At 39.6% G+C, this 24,262-nt stretch overlaps 1 protein-coding gene and 1 non-coding gene across 4 annotated transcripts in view; one reads left to right on the forward strand and one right to left on the reverse strand.

Moving 5' to 3' along the window:
* Positions 1-24,262, forward strand: part of LOC118617119 (disco-interacting protein 2 homolog A) — a 275,837-nt gene that overhangs the window by 156,040 nt on the left and 95,535 nt on the right. For all 3 annotated transcript variants that reach the window (XM_036242743.1, XM_036242744.1, XM_036242745.1), the window contains 2 exons: positions 8,737-8,808; positions 22,146-22,265. In XM_036242743.1, coding sequence (XP_036098636.1) covers positions 8,737-8,808; positions 22,146-22,265 — 192 coding nt within the window. The remainder of the gene's footprint in view (positions 1-8,736; positions 8,809-22,145; positions 22,266-24,262) is intronic.
* On the reverse strand, positions 4,147-4,292 carry LOC118618054. The gene has a single exon (XR_004956979.1). It is a non-coding gene; the product is annotated as a U4 spliceosomal RNA (small nuclear RNA).

The raw sequence follows: 24,262 nt of genomic DNA on the forward strand, positions 1-24,262 counted from the left end.
GTCTTAGGACAGTAGCAGATATATTCAGTTTAATTAAAAGCACAGCTGACATGTCTCCTAACTCACAATGAGACCTGCATTCCTCTAATACCAAAATCAAACAAATATATTACAAGAAAACGACAAACCGATATCTCTCATAAACATAGATGCAGAAATCTTCAACATAATATTAGAAATCAGATCCAACAATGTATACAAAGAATTATACACCACAACCAAGTGGGATGTATCCCAGGTATGCAAGGCTGGTTCACATTTGAAAATCATTTGGCATCTGTCACATCAGACTGAAAATGAAAAATCACAATCAGGTTAATAAGATGCAAAAAAGCATTTGACAGAATCCACCACCTATTTATGATAAAAACTCTTCAGTAAACTAGGAATAGATGAGAACTTCCTCAACTTGATAAAGAATATCTACAAAAAACCTACACCATACTTAATGGTGAGAAAATCAAAGCTTTCCTAGTAAGATCAGATATAAGGCAAGGATGTCCCCTCTTGGCACTCCTTTTCAACGTTGGTCTGGGAGTTTTAGCTAATGAAATAAAATAAGAAAATATAAGGTATATAGATAGGAAAGGAAGAAATAAGACTTTTTGTTGGCAGTAAACATGATCATCTATGTAGAAAATCCTAAAGAATTGACCAACGAACCAACAAACAAAACCCAACTCTCCTGGAACTAAGAATCAATTATAGCAAGGTTGCAGGATACAAGGTTAATATACAAAAATCAATCACTTTCCTATTTACCAGCAATGAACAAGTACAGTTTAAAAATTGAAAACATAATACTGTTTACAATACTATCCCCCCAATTAAATACTTAGGTATAAATCAAACAAAATATGTGCAAGATTTATATGAGGAAAACTATAAAACACTGATAAAAGCAATCAAAGAACTAAATAAATGTAGAGATAGTCTATGTTCATGGATAGAAGGACTCAAAATTGTCAAGATGTTACTTCTTCCCAACTTGATCCATAGATTTAATGCAATCCCAATAAAAATCTCAGCTAGTTATTTTGTACATATCTACAAACTGATTCTAAAGCTTATAGCGAGAGGCAAAAGAACCAGAATAGCCAATACAGTGTTACAGAAGAAAAACAAAGTTAGAGGACTGACACTAGCCAACTTTAAGTTTTACTATAAATTTATAGTAATCAAGACAGTATGGTACTGGCAAAAATAAAAAAATAGACAAATAGATCAATGGAACAGAATGAAGAACACAAACGGACCCACATAAATATAGTAACTGATCTTTGACAAAGGAGTAAAGGCAATTCAGTGGAGCAGAGATGGTCTTTTTAACAAATGGGTGTTGGAACGACTGACATCAATATGAAAAAGAAAAAATGTACCTAGACACAGGTCTTGCACCCTTTACAAAAATGAACTCAAAATAGATCGTAAGCCTAAAGATAAAATGCAAAATTACAAGACTCCTAGAAGATAACATAGGAGAAAACTTATATGACCTTGGGTTTGGTGATGACTTTTAAAATACAACACTAAAAGCATGATCCATGAAAAAATTCATAAGTTGGACTTTATTGAAATTAAAAACTTTTGTTCTGTGAAGGACAGTGTCAATAGAATGAGAAGACAAGCCACTGACAAAATATTTTCAAAAGACACATCTGATAAAGGACTGTTACCCCACATATACAAAGTACTCTTAACACTCCACAGTAAGAAAACAACCTGATTTAAAAACACGCCAAAGACCTTAATAGACACTTCACCAAAGAAGATATGCAGAGCCCTGGCTGGGGCATGTATCTTGGTTGCAATTTGTCCTTGGCCTGGTTGGGGTCATGTGGGTGGCAACCAGTCATGTGTCTCTCTCACATCGATGTCTCTCTCTCTCTCTCCTTCCCTCCTTCACAGTCTATCTGAAGATAAATGCAAAAATGTCCTCGGGTGAGGATTAAAAATAATAAAAAGATATGCAGATTTTCCATAAGCACATCAAAAGATTCTGTGCATCATATATTATCAAGAAAAGTAAAGTAACAGTGAGTTACCACTACTCTTACCTACTAGAATACTCAAAATCTAGAACACTGACACCAATGCTGACAACAGGAACTCTGATTCATTGTTGGTGGGAATGCAAAATGGTGCACTCACGTTGGAAGACAGTTTGTTGGTTTTTTATGAAAATAAACATATGCTTTCTTGCCATACAATCCAGTAGTCACGCTCCTTGGTATTTACCCAAAGGAGTTGAAAATGTATGTCCCCACAAAAAGCTGCACACAGATGTTTATAGAACCTTTATTCATCATTGTTAAAACTTAAGCAACCAAGACATCCCTCAGTAGTTGATAAGTAAGTTGGTCCATCCACACAGTGGAATATTATTCAGCACGAAAAAAATTGACTTATCAAGCCAAGAAAAGATGTGAAAAAACTTTAAATACACGTTACTATGTGAAAAAAGTCTATCTGAAAAGACTGTTTTTCCAACTATATGACATTCTGGAAAACCATTTATGGATACAGTAAAAAAAAAAAAAAAAAGTTGCCAGGGGTTAGAATGTGTAGGAAGAGTTAAATAGGCAGAGCACAGAGGATTTTTAGGGCAGTGAAATTCCCTGTGTGATATCATAATGAGGGACACATGTCATTATACATTTGTCCAAATGCATAAAATATACAGCAGGAATAAACCATATGGACTATGGGCAATTATGATGTGTCAGTGTAGTTTCTCAATTGTAGCAAATGTACCACTCTAGTGGGGAATGTTCATAAGTGGGGAGACTACACATGTTTGAGGGTGGGGGATATGGGAACTCTCTGTATCTTCCCCTCAATTTTGCTGTGAACCTTAAACCTCTTTAAAACAATAAAGTCTTAATTTTAAAAAGTAAAATAAAGCAAAAGAAAAACACACCAATCTTCTGGAAAATCTGTATGCCCAGATGGTTTCACTGACAAATTTTATTAAACATTAAAAAAAATAATAACAAAGCCAATTTTATGTAGTCCCTCCTATATATTTTTTTAACTTTTAATTTGGAATAATTTTAGTCTCATAGTTGTAAAAGTAGTACATAGAATTCATTTAGTTTTCTGTAATAACATATAACTATAGTACATTATCAAACCATCTTCCATTTTTATTAATTACAATGGATTATATGCTTATCGTGCTAAAAATTTAAAGAGTTTAAACAAGTTCGAAGTAAAAAAATGAAATCTGTCTCATGCCCACCCAAAGCCAGATAAATAAATCACTCTCTGGGGCAACCACTATTAGTGATTTGTTGGGCATTTTTCCAGAGTATTTTCTGCATACACAGAGATATATAAACCTACATGTGTGTAGATGTAGTTTTGTTTATTTTTTATCAGTTAGATCATTTTGTATATGCGTTGTTTTTCAACTTGTTTTTAGTCAATAGAATGTCATTAATCCATGTGATACCTATATCCCCCTGCCCCTCAAATAATGGTATTTCTTTTGGGTCAACAGTATTATGTAGTAATCAGGTATAGCATCTTCTTTTTTTTATGAATCCGCATCTGATGATATTTTTGCCATTGATTTTTAGAGAGAGTGGGAGGGAGGGAGGGAGGGAAGAGTGGAGAAGAGAAAGACATTGATGTGAGAGAGACACATCAGTTGGGCTGGGAATTGAACCTGCAACCCAAGTATGTAGCCTTGACCAGGAATTGAACCCAGGACCCTTTGGTGTGTGGGCCGACACTCTAACCACTGAGCAACACCAGCCAAGGCTCTTTTTATTTTGATGGACAAAGTTTGTCTCCCATTATTTTCTATTGCATATAGTGTTCATTGCCCATCCTTGTTTGTGTGACTTTGAGGAGTTCTTGAGTGCTTTCAATAGTAGGTTTTTAGAAATTGTGTTGCTGAGTTAGGGACTTGGTGATATTACATTTGTCCCTTGCTGTCTGTGGGGTACTGGTTCCAGGATATACCAAAATGTGAAGACACTCAAGTCCCTTATATAAAATAGTGCAGTATTTGCATATAACCTACATCCTCCCATATATTTGCAATCACCTGTAGATTACTTATAATACCTAATACAACGTAAAGGTGTGTGCTTGTTATACTGTATTGTTTAGGGAATAATGACAAGGTAAAAAAGCGTACATCTTTAATATAGATGCAACCATTGTAGGTCTAACTACATAGTGCACATTAGCAACCACATAACTTTTTTCTGAATGTTTTCAGTTAGCAATAATCGTGTCTCAGATAAACCTCATTGGCTACGACACTGCCACTACGCAAAACTTTTTCTGAATATTTTCAGTCAGCTGTTGGTTGACTCCTTGGATGTGGAACCCATGATATGGAGGGCCGACTTGTATTTGGGATTTTGAGTTTGTAATTCTGAGTGAGTTTGGTTTGTGACAGTGGAGGTCAGCCTGAGCCATACATTGTACCCCTACCTAGAGCAGCAGTTTTCAACCTTTTCATCTCATGGCACACATAAAGTAATTACTAAAATCCTGCAGCACACCAAAAAATTTATTTTTTTGCCAGTCCGACCAAATAAAGGTATAACTTTAAAAAAATATTTATTTATTTATTTATTTATTTATTTATTTATTTATTTATTTATTTTAAATTCTCCCCTGAGGACATTTTTGCATTTATCTTCAGATAGAGTGGGAAGGAGTGAGGGAGGAAGAGAGAGAGAGAGAGAAACATTGATGTGAGAGAGACACATCGAGTGGTTGCTATTCACAAGACCCCAACCAGGGCTGAGGATAAACTGCAACCGAAGTACATGCCCTTAGTGGGAACCGAACCCAGGACTCTCTGGTCCGCAGGCCGATGCTCTAACCTCTGAGCTAGACTGGCCAGGGCAAAACAAATTTTTTTATTGATTTTTAGAGAGAGGAAGGGAGAGGGAGAGTGAGAAACATTGATGTGAGAGAAAATATTGATAAACTGCCTCCCGCACACCCCCTGCCAGGGATCGAGCCCACCTTTTTGTGCACAGTACAACACCCGACCAACTAAGCTACATAGGCTAGGGGAAAAAGGTATCATTATGATTCATTCATACTGACAATTATTATGTTGGCTGTTGTCATTTTTTTAAATTGACAATCTAAGGGAAAAGAGTTAATGCCCTTTACTAAATAGCCAGGTATTGCATTAAAAAAAAGTTCTTGCGGCACACCAGTTGAAAATTGTTGACCTAGAGGACTAGTAAGAGCAGCTGCCATCCTTCCGACCACCAGAGAAGCTAGTTGTGAGGATGGACCCTGGCTTTTTTTCCAAAGTACCCCAGGTGCCTGGGTGCTATGGCTATTGAGTCATGGTTACCCTAGTTCTGTGCATTGTATTGAGAGCTTGGCTCTGCTGTTTGTCTCTTTAGTGTTTACTGAACTTGAGGTCAGAAAACTTGGATTCAGTTCCTTTTTCTATTAGCTTATTATAGTCATGCACCGCTTAACAGCAGGGACCCATTCTAATAAATGTATCCTTAGGCAATTTTGTCCTTGTGCTGTTATCACAGAGTGCACTTACACATGCCTAGATGTTATACTCTACCACACCTAGGCTGTGTGGTGGTACAGCTTATTGCTCTTAGGCTACAAGCCTGTACAGCCTGTTACTACACAAAACAACATGAGGTTAAATCAGACACAGAGAAATGATGCGATTAAGAGGTGGCAAACATGAGATGGATGAGGCTGCTGTTTTACAGCAAACTTTTTCTATGTAAGTAGAAATAGTACACTCAACAATAAAAACATATAATAAATGCATAAACCAGTAACATAGTTGTTGATTAAGTATTATGTACTGAACATAGTTATATGTGCTTTACTTTTATACAACTGGCAGGGCAGGTTTATTTATACCAGCATCACCATAAACACAGAATGTGTTGCCCTGTAATGTTATGAAGTCACTAGGTGATAGGAATCTTTCAGTTCCATTATAATCTTATGGGACCACCATCCTATGTTCGGTCAGTCATTGAAACATCATTTTGCCACTATGACTATAGTCTTGTAAGTCTGGATTCTGTTTCGGAATTCTACTTTGCTCTTTGTGTAGGTGGAAACTTTACATTCAGTGGTGTGTTGAGTTAGTGTCTAAGTTGATATGTGAAAGTATAGTAACTGGTTACACATAAAAATGTGTGGCTGGTTATGTTCAGTTGGTTCAGTAAAAAAAATGAGACAGTTTTTGGGATATCATGAACATCCAACAGGGAGTTATACCATGTTTCATTTCTGAATGCTCTTTGGGTACCTTCACCATATAAATGTTAATTTGAGATGGGAACGTAAGAAACTGTTTCTAGGAAATGGATGCTTAATTTTTAAATATCCTGGAGAAGTAAATGCTCCGATTTAAAAAACAATTTTTTTTTCTTTATTGATTTTAGAGAGAGAGGAAGGGAGAGGGAGAGAGAGAACAGAAACATTGATGAGCAAGAACATTGATTGACCACCTCCTGCATGCCCCCCACTGGGGATTTGGCCTACAACCTGTGCATGTGCCCTGACTAGGAATTGAACTGGTGACTTCTTAGTGCATGGGTTGATGCTCAACCACTGAGCCACACCAGGCGGGCAATGCTCCGATTTTAAATAGTGATTTATCAGTTTTAATTTGTATAGCAATATTTAGTGTTCATTTAAATTTTTCTTAATTACATATTTTTATATATTCCAGAGGAATCAGTTTTTAGTAGATGTTACTTTAAAAAACACTGTGCTTTAAAGTTGTTCACAAGTTAAAACTTAATAAGTGAAATTACACAATCATATTCTGTATCTGATCAGGGTCTGTGAGTGTCATATGAATGGGTAGGACAAGGACAATGTACCCCAAGGGTCACTGCAGTCAGCAATGGATTGTGTACTCATTGCATTGTGAATGGGTTGATGTTAAAATGGAGTTTTTAGAGCCCTGGCCAGTTTGGCTCAGCAGTAGAGCGTCAACCCGTGGACCAGTAAGTCTCGGGTTTGATTCCAGCCAAGGGAACTTACCTCAATTGTGGTTCATCCCCGGCCCTGGTCTGGGTCGTACGGGAGGCAAACAGTCGATGTGTCCCTCTCAGGTCAATGTTTCTCTCTCTCCCTTTCTCTCCTTTCCACTCTATCTGAAGATAAATAGAAAAAATATATCCTGGGGTGAGGATTAAAAAAAAAAGGAGTGCTTAGAGAAAAATATAGGCAGTAGAATGATAATATAATGCCACTTAGGTAAAGTGAAAATACATGGACATATGGCAGTATACATTCTGCAGAACATTCAAATTAAAAGATGCTAAATGCAAAAGAATAGTTTCCTATGGCAAGCATAGGGGATTAGAGGGATAGAAGGATAAATAGAGGGAAGGATAGATGAAATAACTAAAGGGAACTCTCTGGGGAGGGTCTGACTGAATGAGCTGTTGTCAAATCAGAGGGTCTGTGCAAGATTGGGGGAGCTCTTCAGGCCATGGGAGTTTTGTGGTAGCCTGGCCTGTTCCAGAGCTAATGCCTGTTTGGTGGGCAGGACCCGGTGCTTCCCTGACCTCAGATTCATTTTCTATAGGCGGGTGTATTAATGTCTACCAAGAGGCTTTCAGTGAGGCTTAACTTAGATGGCAGACACAACAAATCTCCAAGTCAAGAGTTTATCCAAAGGAAATACTTCTGAAGCACTCAATAAGTGATAACAGTGTGGCTGCTTTACTTGTTTGTTTGGAGTGACGGGGGTAGAGTGAGGGAACAGATGGGATGAGAGGAGGGCTTGCCAAACACTAAAAGCTTTCTATTGAAGACAGTTCACCCAAAGAACAAGCTACTAGTGGAAATTGTAATGTATATTTCTGGTCTAAATAAAGTCTCCAAAACATGACAAATCCACTATGAACACCCAAGTGCTGTCTGGGAAACCTTGTAGTGTGCTTAGATTGAAAAGTATGTTTTCTATCTTGTTCCTGGTTGGTTTAATTTACTTCCAGGCTGTTCTTTATAATGTATCAGAACAGCAGTTTCTTTTCCAAAGTCCTCACCAGGGACCACTCGTGGCGGGGAGGATTTGTTTCCTGTGTGTTCCTTACACTAAGGCTTCCACAGCATGAGCCTGTGCAGGAATCACTGTGGGAGGAGAGTGGGTCTTGGTAAAATACAGGTTTGAATACTGTCAGTCTGAGGCCATGGCCTCAGAATCTGCATTTCTGACAAGCTTCTGGGGGTGCTGATCATAATTTTTAAAGGTTGAATTATTATTTACATACAGTAAAATTCACCCTTTCTGGTGTGTAATTCTGTAAGTTTTTGACAAACAAGGTTGTGGAACTACTACCATAATCAAAACAGAACAGCTTGATTATCTCCTCAAATTCCTTAGTACCCCTTTGTAGTCAGCCTTTTCTTCACTCCCATTTCCTGGCAACCACTGTCTGTTCTCTGTCTTCATAGTTTTATCTTTTCCAGAATGTCATGAAAGTGGAAGAATTCAGTATGCAGCCTTTTGAGCCTGGCTTCTTTCACTTAGCAATATGCTTACAAGAGCTATCTAAATTGTTTTACACAGCAGTAGTTTTTCTTTATACTGCTGAATAGTACTTCATTGTGCAGATGTGTTATAGTTTGTTTATCCAATCACCAGGTGAAGGACATTAGTGTTTCCAGTTTTTCCATTATGAATTAATCTTTAATTTAAAAATGTTGGGACTTTAGAAGAAATATAATTCTCTTGTATCATTGTTATTTTAGGTGACATCACTCAAAAAGGATACGAAAAGAAAAGGGCAAAGCTGCTTGCACGTTATATACCACTTATTCAAGGTGAGGTCAACATATTCAAGTGTTTTATAAATTATATTGTCTCGTAAAGCTGATTAAAAATTGATTTTAGAGCTTAACATTGGTATGTTTCCTGTTAAGAAAGACTGGGCAAATAATGTGTCTAATATTAAATGATAAAATCCAAAGGCATAGATTATAATTTACAGCTCTGGTTTGGTATAGATCTCATTCCCAAATAGGATTTATTTTATTTTAATGAATATAGAACATGATTATTTATGATTATAGTAAGGGCCATTTCTTTTTTTTTAATCCTCACCTGAAGATATTTTTTTCTATTTATCTTCAGATAGTGTGGGAAGGAGGGGGGGGAGAGAGAGAGAGAGAGAAACATCTGTGTGAGAGAGACACATTGACTGGTTGCCTCTTGTACGAACCACCAGGGCCGGGGACCAACCACAGCCGCGGTACGTGCCCTTGACCAAAATTGAACCCCTGACTCTTCGGTCTCTGGGCTGACGCTCTAACCGCTGAGCCAAACTGGCTGGGGCAGTAAGGAACATTTCTTACTTCGGTTTGAAACAAATATTGTAAAGATGTTAGTTCTTCCCACCTGAGATTGACCTGTAGATTCAGCACATTTAACATTTAAACAGATTTTTATTTTATTTTATTTTATTTTATTTTTTTATCCTCACCCACGGACATTTTCCCAATTTTTGTTCAGATAGAATGGGAAGGAGAGAGAAGAAGAGAGAGAGAAACATCGACATGAAAGGGACACATCGTGTGGCTGCCTCCCGCATGACCCAACCAGGGCCAGGGACAAACTGCAACCGCGGTACGTGACCTTAGTGGGAACCAAACCTGGGTCTCTCTGGATCGCAGGCTGACGCTCTAACTGCTGAGCCAAACTTCCCAGGGCTCAACAGATTTTTTTGGTGTGTGTAATTTAACAAGTTAATTCTAAAATTTATATACAAGTTTAAAGGGCCAAGGGATTTAATATATGCTCACAAAAGAAGGATGAGGTGGGAAGATTTGCCCTACCAGGATATGAAGAATGAATGTCAGGCTGTCATCAGTACGACAGCATGGCTGGGCACAAGGGTTGATAGTTGGATGAGCAGAGCAGAGCATGGAGCCCAGGCACAGATGTGCATGTGATGGAGACCTGGCTTATGGTAAAGATAGCATTGCAGGTGATGATGTTGGCCCAGTTCTTTACCTACATGTGAGACACACAACATTGGACACAAAAACCAGTTCCAGTATATGGTAGGCCTAAATGTGAAAAGCAAATACTATTACACCTATAAGAGGTCATATAGGAAATTGTCACCATCTTGAGATAGGAAGGACTTCTTAAGTTACTAAAGGCACCAAAAAGCAGCAACCATAAAGGAAAAGATTAGTAAATTGGACTCTGTTAAAATTAAGAATTTCATTTTATCAGCTTACCATGAAGAGATTATAGACAAGCCACCGAGTGGGAGAAGAGGATTATAACATAAATAACTAAAAGCAGCACCATACAGTAGAACTTCCTGGGATAATGGAAGTGTTCTGAGGCTACAGTGTTCAGTGTACTGAATACTAGCTACATAGAGCTTTGAGCACTTGAAATATGGCTAGTAAAGGGAGACTGATATTTTAATTTGACTTAAATTAATTTAAAAGTAGCCAGTTCTCCAACATAATTAAAATAGAAAAAGCCCAGTAGAAGAATGGGCTGAAGACTTGAATAAGTATTTGAAAACCCTAATGGTCAGCAAGCAGACAAAAGGTTCTCAACCTCAGCAGTAATCAGAGAAATGCAGATTAAAGCCTAACCTACCTCAGATTGTTGGAGAGGATTCAGATGGTGGGGCTATGGGCAGCTGGTGTTACCTGGTAAAGTTGAAGAAGTCATAGGTAACCAGCAATTCTCCTTCAGGAATATTAGTGCCCTCAAGAAACTTTGAATGTTCGTACTTGTGTTTGCCTGTGCACAAGAGTGTGTATCGTATCCTTCAACTGCCAATAACTCGAACACCAACCAACAGAATTCATATCGGGGAAAACTGAACATCTACATATATTAACAAGGATGAAGCCATAAACATATGTGGGGGGGGGTGACAGAAACAATTGCAAAGGAATATAGGCAATGTAAATTAAAAACATACCAAACTGCACTATTTAGGAACCTTTATGTAGTTGATAAAGAAAGACAAGGAAGTGGGTTTCACTGAGGTCGACACTCATCGTGGATGAGACTAGAGGAACCAGAGGATCCTGAGACACTTGAATGTTTATTTAAATTTTTTATATGTTTTTATTGATTTTTTTTAGACAGAGAGGAAGGGGGGAGAGAGAGAAACATAAAGAGAGACATCAGCCCTGGCCGGTTTGGCTCAGCGGTTAGAGCGTCGACCTGCGGTCCGGAGAGACCCGGGTTTGGTTCCCGCTAAGGGCACGTACTTCGGTTGCAGTTTGTCCCCGGCCCTGGTTGGTCGTGCGGGCGGCAGCCACTCGATGTGTCCCTTCACGTCGATGTTTCTCTCTCTCTCTCCCTCCCACTCTATCTGTACAAAAAATGGAAAAATATCCTCGGGTGAGGATTAAAAAAAAAAAAAAAGAGAGACATCAATTGGCTGCCTCCTGCACACCCCACACTGGGGATTGAGCCCGCAACCTAGGCACGTGCCCTGACTGAAATCAAACTGGGATATCTCAGTCCATGGGATGGTGCTCAATCCACTGAGCAACCAGGTGAGTATTTATTTCTTAACCAGTATAGTCGTTACATTGATTGTTTCCTTATAATAATTCTTTTTTTTAATTTTTTTTTTATCCTCACCTGAGGACATTTTTCCATTTTTTGTACAGACAGAGTGGGAGGGAGAGAGAGAGAGAGAAACATCGACGTGAAAGGGACACATCGAGTGGCTGCCACCCGCACGACCAACCAGGGCCGGGGACAAACTGCAACCGAAGTACGTGCCCTTAGCGGGAACCGAACCCGGGTCTGTCCGTACCGCAGGCCGACGCTCTAACCGCTGAGCCAAACCGGCCAGGGTCCTTATAATAATTCTTAAACTAAAAATATTCTTTATGCTGCCTATATCAGTGTGATATATTTTACAGTCAACAACAAAAAGAATAATGAGGAGTCTCTTTATATTCTGACACTCATTCCTCCAAAATAAAACATAAACAACCTCTGGGTAAAATTGGAATTTAAGGAAATGATGGAAACATCTGACAGCCCATTTGCAAACATCGACAGCTGCCTGCAGCATTTAATCCTGTGCAGGGTGAGACAGGGTGCTCTCTGTGCCTGCTCTTAGGCCACTTTGTGTGGGGCCATGCCAGTGCAGTGCGATGGGAAACAAAGCAGGATAAACATCTTCATTTACAGATGGTGTTTAATTTGATACCTTGAAAACCCAAGTGACTGCTTGTTAACTGTTAGAATTAGTTAAGAGTTTTTGGTTTGACATAAGACAAATACGAAGAATCTATAGCTTTTTTCTGGCAGGATTTCTGTTAATGAAGAAACACTTATAATGGCAATAAACTTTCAATTGTTTATTAATACATTTAGCAAGGAAGCCTATATTAGGGTCATAAAATCTATTTGAAAGAAATAACCAAGACCCTGAAGTAGAAGAAACACTAATTTCCTAAAAGGAAAAACTTAATATTATAAAATGGCCAGTTTTAAAATTAATATGTGAATGTAATGTAGTCCAGCCTGAATATCGGTGGCTGATTTTCTCCCCCCAAAAAAACTGCGCTTGGTAGGATTCCAAAATGGCGGTGGAGTGAACGGAAGCTACACAGACTGTCTCCCAGAACCAAACAGGAATTACAGCTATAACACAGACAAATTGATGGGAAAAAGCAACAGAAAAGCAGCTTGCAAGGACCATATAAGCAGGGACACTGACTCGATCCTGGTAGGATTGCGAAGGCACGAGACGGGGGCTGGGAGCCCGCTGGGAGCAGCGGCCTTAGCTGGGAGCAGTGCCCTCGGGTTACACTCCCAAGCGGCTCCACAGCGCAGAGCCGAGACAGAGGCTAAAAAAGCCACAGCCACTCACCTTGGGCTCCGGCAGAGGGAGGGAAGACTGGACTGGAACTGTGTGGGCACACTCCGGATTTGGAAGGCACTCAGCTTTTGCTGAGTTGCTGCCACGCAGGACGGTGACCATCTTGCTCCTTACCCAGGGCTCAGAGGAGAGGCATCAGCCCCTCCCTCGAGATCCAACCCCACCCTGTGGGCCATTGAAGTGCTAATTGAGACTCATTAACAACCAGCATCTGCCCCACCCTGAGGGAGTTTTTCAATCAACTGACAACCAAAACTCATCAAGTAACCTGACTGCTAGCCTCTAGGCAAGAAACTAGAGGATAACAGTACCTTTCCTAGGCTAGCAACTTTAACCAGGAAAGTAAGACTTGACAGTGGTGTTTAACGTGGGTACTCCCTCGCTCATCTAAACCCAGGAGAGGGAGCCACAAACAGCAGAACACCAACAGCCACAGGGAAAACTTGACAGGCTCCAAAGCCCACTGTGATAGCCAAAATGGTGAAACACAGAAACAGAAGCCAAATGAAAGAACAAGAGACCTCCCCCGTAGATGAGATTAATGTGGAGCAGTTAGGCATGTTAACAGAGCTAGAATTCAGAGCCATGATCTTGAGGAAGCTCAACAGCATGAATAAGGACATAGAGATGCTGAAAATAAGCCAATTGGAAATTAAAAACCACCAAGAAGAGATAAAAAATGACATATCAGAAATGAAAAACACACTGGAAGGTCTAAAAAGCAGAGTAGAGGAAGCTGAGGACCGGATCAGGGAATTAGAAGACAGGGTAGAAAAAATTGACAAATCAGAAAACCAAAAGAAAAAAACGATTAAAAAAACAGGAAGACAGCTTAAGAGAACTGTGGGACAACTGGAAATGTAATAATATTTGCGTCGTAGGAGTCCTCGAAGAAGAAGAAAATGAACAAGGGTTAGAGAATATATTTGAAGAAATAGTGACAGAAAACTTCCCTAATTTGGTGAAGTAAGAAGGCATTCAAGTTCAAGAAGCACAGAGAGTCCCAAGTAAGAAGAACCCAAACAGACCCACACCAAGACCATAATAATTAAAATGCCAAAAATTAAAGACAAAGAGAGAATCCTAACAGCAGCAAGAGATAAGCAACAGGTTACCTACAAAGGAAACCCCATAAGGCTCTCAGCTGACTTCTCACAAGAAACACTACAGGCCAGAAGGGAATGGCATGAAGTAATGAAGGTCATGAAAAACAAGGATCTGGCCTTGGCCGGTTTGGCTTAGCAGTTAGAGCGTCGGCCTGCGGTCCCCGAGAGACCCGAGTTCGGTTCCCGCTAAGGGCACGTGCCTCGGTTGCAGTTTGTCCCCGGCCCTGGTCGGTTGTGCAGGTGGCAGCCACTCGATGTGTCCCTTCACGTCGATGTTTCTCTCTCTCTCTCTGTTCCTCTCTCTCCCTCCCACTCTACCTGAACAAAAAATGGAAAAATGTCCTAGGGTGAGGATAAAACAAAACAAAACAAAACAAAAAAGAAAAACAAGGATCTGAATCCAAGACTACTCTACCCAGCAAGCCTATCATTCAAAATAGAAGGTCAAATAAAGAGCTTCCCAGACAAAAAAAAAAGCTAAGGGAATACATTAGCACCAAACCAGCAGTGCAAGAAATGTAGAAGGACAACTGTAATTAGTAGAAGAAATAGGAAGAAAAATATAACCACACTAAACAAAAATGGCAATAAACAAATACATATCAATAATCACCTTAAATGTAAATGGACTGAATGCTCCGATAAAAAGACAGAGTCACTTTTTGGATAAGAAAGCATGACTCATCTATATGTTGTTTACAAGAGACCCACCTCACAACAAAAGACTCACATAGGTTGAAAGTGAAGGGATGGAAAAAAATTTTCCAAGCAAGTGGAAAGCAAAAAAAAGCTGGGGTAGCAATACTCATATCTGATCAAATAGATTTCAAAATGAAGGCATAACTAGAGACAAAGAAGGCCACTACATAATATTGAAAAGATCTATCCAACAGGAAGATATAACCTTGATAAACATATATGCACCCAATATAGGAACACCAAAATATATTAAAAATCTTCTAGAGGACTTCCAAGGAGAAATCAACAACAATACAATCATAACAGGAAACTTCAACACCACGTTGATAGCACTGGATAGATCCTCTAGACAAAAAATTAGCAAGGAAACAGAGACTCTAAATGAAGCACTAGACCAAATAGATTGAATAGATATCTACAGAGAATTACACCCCAAAACTACAGAATTCACATTCTTCTCAAGTGCACATGGGACATTCTCAAAGATAAACCACATGATAGGATACAAACTAAATCTCTACAAGTTCAAGAAGATTGAAATCATATCAAGCATCTTCTCAAATCACAGTGGCATGAAACTAGAAATCATTTGCAACAAGAACATGCAAAGACATTTGAACACATGGAGGCTAAATAGCATGTTATTAAACAATGAATGGGTTACCAAGGAAATCAAGGAAGAAATTAAAAACTTCCTGGAAACCAATGAAAATGAACACACAACAACACAAAATCTATGGGATGCAGTGAAAGCAGTTCTGAGAGGGAAGTTCATAGCACTACAGGCCTACCTCAAGAAACAAGAAAAATTTCCAATTGATTGTCTAACCTCACAACTTAAAGAATTAGAAAGCAAACAAAAAGAAAACCCCAGAGCAAGTAGAAGGAAAGAAATAGTAAAGATCTGAGCAGAAATAAATGACATAGAGACCTAAAAAACAATTCAAAGGATCAATGAAACAAAGAGCTGGTTTTTCGAAAAGATAAACAAGATTGATGGACCCTTAGCTAGACTCACCAAGAAACAAAGAGAGAGAACTGAAATACACAAAATCAGAAATGAAAGAAAAGAAGTAACAACTGACACCACAGAAATACAAAAGATCATTAACAGCTACTATGAATAACTATATGGCAACAAATTTGACAATCTAAGTGAAATGGACAAATTTCTAGAAACACATAGTCTCCCAAAACTGGACTGGGGAGAGATAGAAAACTTGAACAGACCAATAACTGCTAAGGAAATTGAAGAGGTAATCAAGACTCTCCCAGCAAACAAAAGCCCAGGCCCAGATGGCTTCACGGGGGAGTTTTACCGAACATTCAAAAACGAACTAACACCCATTCTCCTCAAACTATTCCAAAAAATTCAAGAAGCGGGAAGACTTCCAGACTCGTTCTATGAGGCAAGCATAATTCTAATTCCAAAACCAGAAAAAGTCACTACAAAGAAAGAAAACTACAGGCCAATATCCCTGATGAACATAGACGCCAAAATCCTGAACAAAATACTAGCAAATGGGATCCAGCGATACATCAAAAAAATTATTCACCATGACCAAGTGGGATTCATCCCAGGGATGCAAGGCTGGTACAATATTCGCAAATCAATAAATGTGATACACCACATAAAGAAAATGAAGAATAAAAACCACATGATCGCCCTGGCCGGTTTGGCTCAGTGGTTAGAGCGATGGCCTGCGGTCCAGAGAGACCTGGGTTCGGTTCCTTCTAAGGGCACGTACTTTGGTTGCAGTTTGTCCCTGGCCCTGGTTGGGTCGTGTGGGTGGCAACCACTCGATGTGTCCCTTTCACGTCGATGTTTCTCTCTCTCTCTCTCCCTCCCATTCTATCTGAACAAAATATGGAAAAATGTCCTCAGGTGAGGATTAAAAACAAAAACCACATGATCATATCAATAGATACTGACAAAGTATTCGACAAAATCCAGCATCCATTTCTGATAAAAACGCTCAGCAATATGGGAATAGAGGGATCATATCTCAACATAATAAAGGCTATGTATGAACGACCTACAGCCAATATCATACTCAATGGGCAGAAACTAAAAACATTTCCATTAAGAACAGGAACAAAACAGGGATGCCCACTTTACCACTCTTATTTAATATAGTACTGGAAGTCTTAGCCACAGCAATCAGACATGAGGAAAAAAATAAAAGGGATCCAAATTGGAAAGGAGGAAGTGAAATTGTCATTATCTGCAGATTACATGATATTATACATAGAAAACCATAAAGACTCCATCAAAAATCTACTAGACTTAAATGATTTTTGGCAAAGTAGCAGGATACAAAATTAACGTCAAGAAATTGATGGCATTCTTATACACCAATGACGAACTCACAGAAAGAGAAACTGAAAAAACAATCCCATTTACCATCGTAGCAAAAAAATTAAGATACCTAGGAATAGCCCTGGCCGGTTTGGCTCAGCGGTTAGAGCGTCGGCCTGCGGTCTGGAGAGACCCGGGTTCGGTTCCCTCTAAGGGCGCGTACCTCGGTTGCAGTTTGTCCCCGGCCCTTGTCGGTTGTGTGGGTGGCAGCCACTCGATGTGTTCCTTTCACGTCGATGTTTCTCTCTCTCTCTGTTCCTCTCTCTCCCTCCCACTCTACCCGAACAAAAAAATGGAAAAATATCCTCGGGTGAGGATAAAAAAAAAATAACAAAAAAAAAGATACCTAGGAATAAACTTAACCAAAGAAGTAAAGGACCTATTTGCATAAAAGTACAGGACATTGAAAAAAGAAATAGAGGAAAATATAAAAAAGTGGAAGCACATACCTTGTTCATGGTTTGGAAGAATTAACATCATTAAAATGTCCATACTATCCAAAGCAATTTATAGATTCAATGCAATCCCCATCAAATTCCAATGACATATTTCACAGAACTAGAGCAAACACTTCAAAAGTTCATATGGAACCAAAAAAGTCCCCGAATAGCCACAGCAATTTTGAATAAGAAGGACAAAGTAGGTGGGATCACAATACCAGATATCAGGTTATACTACAAAGCGACTCTAATCAAAACAGCCTGGTACTGGCACAAGAACAGGCATATAGATCAGTGGAACAGAACTGAAAACCCAGAAAGAGACCCAAGGCAATATGCTCAATTAATATTTGACAAAGGTGGCAAGAGCATACAGTGGAGTAAAGACAGCCTCTTTAATAAACAGTGTTGGGAAAATCGGACAGCTACATGCAAAAAAATGAAACTAGACCATCAACTTACACCATATACAAAAATAAACTCAAAATGGATAAAAGACTTAAATGTAAGTCATGAAATCATAAAAACCCTAGAAGAAAATGTAGGCAACAAAATTTTGGACATCATACGCAGCAGAATTTTCACTGGTACATCACCTAAGGCATCAGAAACAAAGGAAAAAATGAACACATGGGACTACATCAAATTAAAAAGCTTCTGCACAGCAAAAGAAACAATCATCAAAATGGAAAGGCAACCCACTGTATGGGAGAACATCATTGCCAATTATATATCAGATAAGGGGTTAATTTTCAATATATATAGAGTGCTCATACAACTCAACAAAAGGAAGACAAAGAACCCAATTAAAAAATGGGCAGAGGAGCTAAATAGACATCTCTCCAAACAGGACATACAAATGGCCAAGAGACATATGAAGAAATGCTCAACATCACTAATCATCATAGAGATGCAAATTAAAACAACAATGAGGTATCACCTCACACCTGTCAGAATGGCCGCCACCAACAAATCATCAAACAACAAGTGTTGGTGAGGGTGTGGAGAAAAGGGGACTCTAGTGCACTGCTGGTGGGAATGCAGACTGGTGCAGCCACTATGGAAAACAATATGGTGTTACCTCAAAAAATTAAAAATTGAACTTCCATTTGACCCAGTGATCCCACTTCTAGGAATATATCCTAAGAAGCCTGAAACACCAATCAGGAAGAATATATGTACCCCTATGTTCATAGAAGCACTATTTACAATAGCTAAGATCTGGAAACAGCCCATGTGTCCATTAGTATACAAATGGATTAAAAAGCAGTGGTACATATACACAATGGAGTACTAAGCAGCTGTAAGAAAGAAAGATCTCTTATCCTTTGAGACGACATGGAGGGACCTGGAAAGTATTATTCTAAGTGAAATAAGCCAAGCAGAAAAAGTCAAATACCACGTTATCTCACTTATATATGGAATATAATGAACATAACAGTCTGAGGAATACGGTAGACCCAGAAACATGGAAGTAGGGCACAGACTGACATCCCTCAGAGGAAGTGGTGGGGGTGAAAAGAGATAAACCACAGAACGTATATGCATGTATGCATAAGCAATGGACATGGACAACAAAGCCGGGGTCAGGGCGGGGTGCAAGATGGGGAGGGGGGTGTCAATGGGGTAAAAAAGGGAAACATCTGTAACCAAAAAAAAAAAATTGAAAATTAAATTAAATAAAAAAATCTGGGCTTGGAAATAATAACCCATTTGAAGGAGGGAAGTTCTGAGAATAGCCAATACATTTTTGAAAAATAATACTAGTGAGAAAGAACTGGCCCTGAAGTTGGTAAACCTGACTGTGTACACTTGGTAATCATAACAGTAGGGTCTTGGTGTAGGGGGCAGAAAAAAATCGGTGAAAGAGAAAGGGATCTAGCAATGACTCAGGAGCATTCAAAGTCAACAGACCTAGGATCCTCTTCCCCTCCACTGTCAGTGAACATAGACTTCAGAAGGATTGCAGCTCTAAATATGTTTGTGTAATTATGAGATACTATAAAACTCAGGGGAGCATTTGAATAACTCTTGAGTAGAGATTACAAGATAGGAAACCTAGAAGTTAGGAGGGAAAAGAAAAACTGGTATCATTGGTTCCCTAGAAATAAAAATATTTCACAAGGACTGAGCTGCCACCAGACAGGCTGTAGCTCTGGAACGTGTGCTTGGGGCAGGGTAGTGTCCTCAGCAGACCAGGTCTTCCTGCAGTTCTTTTGGGGGGCTTATTAGCTGGGTGAAATGAATAAAAATTCAAATAAGAGGAAATACAGATAGACATTAAGCGTTATGTTCAACTCCAGTAGTAGATATGGAAATGCAAATGATTTGTTTTTTGTTTTGTTTTATCCTCACCCGAGGACATTTTTTCATTTTTTGTTCAGATAGAGTGGGAGGGAGGGAGGGAGGGAGGGAGGGAGGGAGAGAGAGAGAGAGAGAGAGAGAGAGAGAGAGAGAGAGAAACGTCGATGTGAAAGGGACACATCAAGTGGTTGCCACCTGCACGACCCAACCAGGGCCAGGGACAAACTGCAACCGAGGTACATGCCCTTAGCGGGAACCAAACCTGGGTCTCTCTGGATTGCAGGCCGACGCTCTAACCGCTGAGCCAAACTGGCCAGGGCGGAAATGCAAATGAAAACAAACCATTTTTCTCCTATCAGCTTGGCAAAATTCTGAAACTTTTTATAACATCTAGAGCTGACAAGGATATGGGGAAATTGTACTTTCTTCTTTTTTTTTATCCTCACCTGAGGACATTTTTGCATTTATCTTCAAATAGAGCAGGGAGCTGAGAGGGAGAAAGAGAAAGAGAGAAACATTGACATGAGAGAGACACATCGACTGGCTGCCATCCACACGACCCCAACCAGGGCAGGGGACAAACTGCAATTGAGGTATGTATCCTTAGCGGGAACTGAACCCGGGACTCTTCGTTCCGCGGGCTGATGCTCTAACCGCTGAGCCAAACTGGCCAGGGCGGAAATTGTACTTTCATACATTGCTTGTGAGAGTATGAAATGCTGTAACCTTTTTGGAAAGTTATCTCTTGATATCTGGTGAAATTAAAAATATACCTATTCTTTTATCCAATAATTTCACAATGGGTTTTGTATCTTTGTTGAATAAATGAATCTATCTCATAGAATCAGAGTGTCCATATTTTGGAATGTAAATGTAGGGATGCCCATTTGCATGTGCATCAGTTTGCAACACTTCTGTTTATAACCCACAGCGCATGAGGTTCTATGCATTTTCAGCTCCATTATAAATGAAAAGTTATTTTATTTGGTCACAAGAAACAAAGCCAGTAGCAATACTCATCATTATGGCTATGGATGCATATGTATATATGTGTGCATGGATGGTCAAATTCTGAAGAGCCGAACATTGATTTCCAGAGGGGTTCCCATTAATACTAATAACTGACCACCCTAAAATATAGCTCTTGAAACAATAGTAACAGCCTCTTTCTGCTCACAAATCTGCAGTTTGGCTGGGCTGGAGGGCATCTGCACCCTTGTCCACAGAGCCAGAGCGGAGTCCTGGGGTGGGCTCCTCAGTCACAGCTGTGGTGTCAGTGATGGGAGACTCAGGCAGCCAAGCACGGGGTTATTGTGCTGCCTCTGCCCCCCTGTTCTCTCATGTGTCCTCTCAGTGTGTTGTCACACAACACAGGTGGGAGTTATGTCACCTTTTGTGACTTGGCCGCGGAAGTCATATCGCATAATTCCTGGTACACTGTGTTCGTTGGGCAGTCACTGGCTATCAGGCAGGGATAGACTGACTCTTTTCCAGAAGCAGTAAGGACTGGAGGAGATAGTGGGGCTGGAGTCTTGCTGGCTATTTTTATGAGACGTTTTGAACCAAAGGCTAAATTAAGCTGATTATTTTGATGACATACAACTGAAGGCTTGGCATCGTGCTGTTCTCAAATGTCAGCAAATGAGGACTCAGACAACATCGGGGGTTTTGTTTAATGACCTTGCATACTCGTACCCCATTTCTTTACCCATCACACTATGTCCTGAGGGCCTGTGTTGTCAGGGGCAGTAGACATGAGAACCATGGTCATGGAGAGCTGTCAGCATTTTGGGAGTGGAGACAGTGATCAGGTGTCACAGGCTGAAGCCATTGGATCAGAGTCTGAGCATTGTGGTCTGTTGTCATCATTATCATCTATGCCTCTCTCTTCTCTTTCTCCAGCAGTCCACTTCTTTTCTGCTTGTGTCTAAGAATGACTGGTGACACCCTTGTGATTGCTTAGTGGGCTTTTTCTCACTGAGTGTGCTGACACCATGGGCAGTACTAGGAAAACTGACTTGGGTCATTTCAGACTCAGGATATATTAATGGTGCAGAAATACGCTTTCAAAGGACCTTCTCTAGAGAGCCTGCCTGAGCAGCTGCATGTGTTGCCTATGGGGCTCTGGATTGGGCTGTGTGATGGTCACCTTTCTTCAGAATTGCTGGGTGCTCTACAGAGAGAGTTGGAAGTGGACATTCATGGCTGCCCCTTGATCTCCTGACTTGGGTTTTGGGGTGTGAGGACCAGAACACGGTGTGTGTGCTCAGATCTTTGTTTTTGGTACAGTGCATGCTGTTTAAAATGAGTTTTTTCACAGTTGGAAAAGCAAATGGTTGACACAAGATATACCTATGAAATTGTGTTTCAGGAGTGGATCCATCCCTCCAAGCAGAGCCTAGGACCCCTGGGCCCTCACAAACCACAGCTGCAGCACTCAAGCAGCAGAAGCCGAGGCCCACCAACTCGAGGGATGAGCGCTTCCGGTCAGGTAGGGACCAGAGGCAGCAGGCCTCCACTCATGGACTCTAAGTCTTTGGGTTATTTTTTTCTTGCTAAACATGTCTGCTGAAGAACTTGAATGATAATTGACCACATCATATTTTTCTAGAAAAAAATTTAACCTTTATATAACCACAGTATGTTTTAGTGTAGACAGTACTGTAAATGCTCGCTTCTTGGGGGATGATTATAAAACTTACTCATTCAAAGTAGTTCTTTAAACATTTTGTCCATTTTTCTATTTAGAGCTTTGAGGTTGGTATTCATTGTACATATGGAGCAGCTTTACCTACCATACATTTTTCTTTTCTAATTTTGGAGATTTACTTCTAATTTGATTGCCACTATTTCAGTGCTTTTATGAATATTTAAATTTGTCTCTGATATTTTATTGAATAATCAGAATACCCATTGAAAAAATTTGTATTCAATTATCAACTACATATCAATAACTTGAGCACTCTGTTTCACCTATTTAGCATTTTCACCACATGTGATTGTGTATTTCCTTTATGTTTAAGCTCTTTTAATAAGCCTTTTTTAATAAAGAAAAACTTTCAACAGAAATAAAGAAATAGAGATTTAAAAAAATCTTTATTGTTGAAAGTATTCCAGATGTCCCTCCTTTTTTTCCCCATTGACATCCCCCTCCCGGCTCCCGCCCCTCCCCTGTCTTTGTCACATTGTTGTCAGTGTCCAATGGTTATGCATATATGCATATAAGTTCTTTGATTTTTCTCTTCCCACCCCCTAGCCCCCTTCACTCTGAGGTTAGTCAGTCTGTTTCCTACTTCCATGTCTCTGGATCTGTTTTGTTCAACTGTTTATTGTGTTTGTTATATTCCACAAATAAGTGAGATCATGTGATACTTGTCTTTCACTGACTGGCTTATTTTACTTAGCATAATACTCTCCAGGTCTCTCCATGTTGTCTCAAAGAGTAAGAGATCTTTCTTTCTTACAGCTGCATAGTATTCCATTGTGTAAATGAACCACAGCTTTTTTATCAACTCATTGACTGATGGATACTTGGGCTGTTTCCACATCTTAGCTATTGTAAATAGTACTGCTTTGAACATAGGAGTATATATACTCTTTATGACTGGTGTTTCAGGCTTCTTAGGATAGATTCCTAGGAGTGGGATCACTGGGTCAAATAGCAGTTTCATTTTTATTTTTTGAGGAAACATGAAATTGTTTTTCATAGTAGCTGCACCAATCTACATTCCCACCAGCAGTGTACTAGAGTGCCCCTTTCTCTACATCCTCACCTGCACTTGTTTGATGATTTGTTGATGAGAGCAATTCTGGCCGATGTGAGGTAATGCCTCACAGTCGTTTTAATTTGCATCTCTCTAATGATTAGTGATGTTGAGAAGTTTTTCATATGTCTCTTGGCCATTTGTATGTCCTCTTTGGAGAAGTGTCTATTCAGGTCTTCTGCCTTTTTTTTTTTAATCCTCACCCAAGGAGGAGGGAGAGAGGGAGGAAGAGAGAGAGAGAGAGAAACATCAATGTGAGAGAGACACATCAACTGGTTGCCATCTGCACAACCACAATAGGGTCTGGGGACGAACTGCATTTGAGGTATGTGCCCTTAGCAGGAACTGAACCCGGGACTCCCTGGTCTGTGAGCTGATGCTCTAACTGCTGAGCCAAACTGGCCAGGGCTCCTCTTGCCATTTTTAAATTGAATTGTTTGTCTTCCTTTTGTTGAGGTGTATGAGAACTTTAAATATTTTGGATATTAACCCCTTATCTGATGTATCATTGGCAAATATATTCTCCCAAAGAGTGGGTTCCCTTTTCATTTTTATGCTGATTTCTTTTGCCACACAGAAACATTTTAGTTTGATGTAGTCCAATTCATTAATTGTTTCCTTTTTATTTAATTAATTTATTAATTTATTTTTAAATTTAATTTTTGTTACAGATGTTTCTCCTTTTTTTTCTTTTTATCCTCACCCGAGGCTATTTTTCCATTTT

This window comes from Molossus molossus, unplaced genomic scaffold (genome assembly GCF_014108415.1).
Source record: "Molossus molossus isolate mMolMol1 unplaced genomic scaffold, mMolMol1.p scaffold_m16_p_5, whole genome shotgun sequence".
Taxonomy (NCBI): Eukaryota; Metazoa; Chordata; class Mammalia; order Chiroptera; family Molossidae; genus Molossus; species Molossus molossus.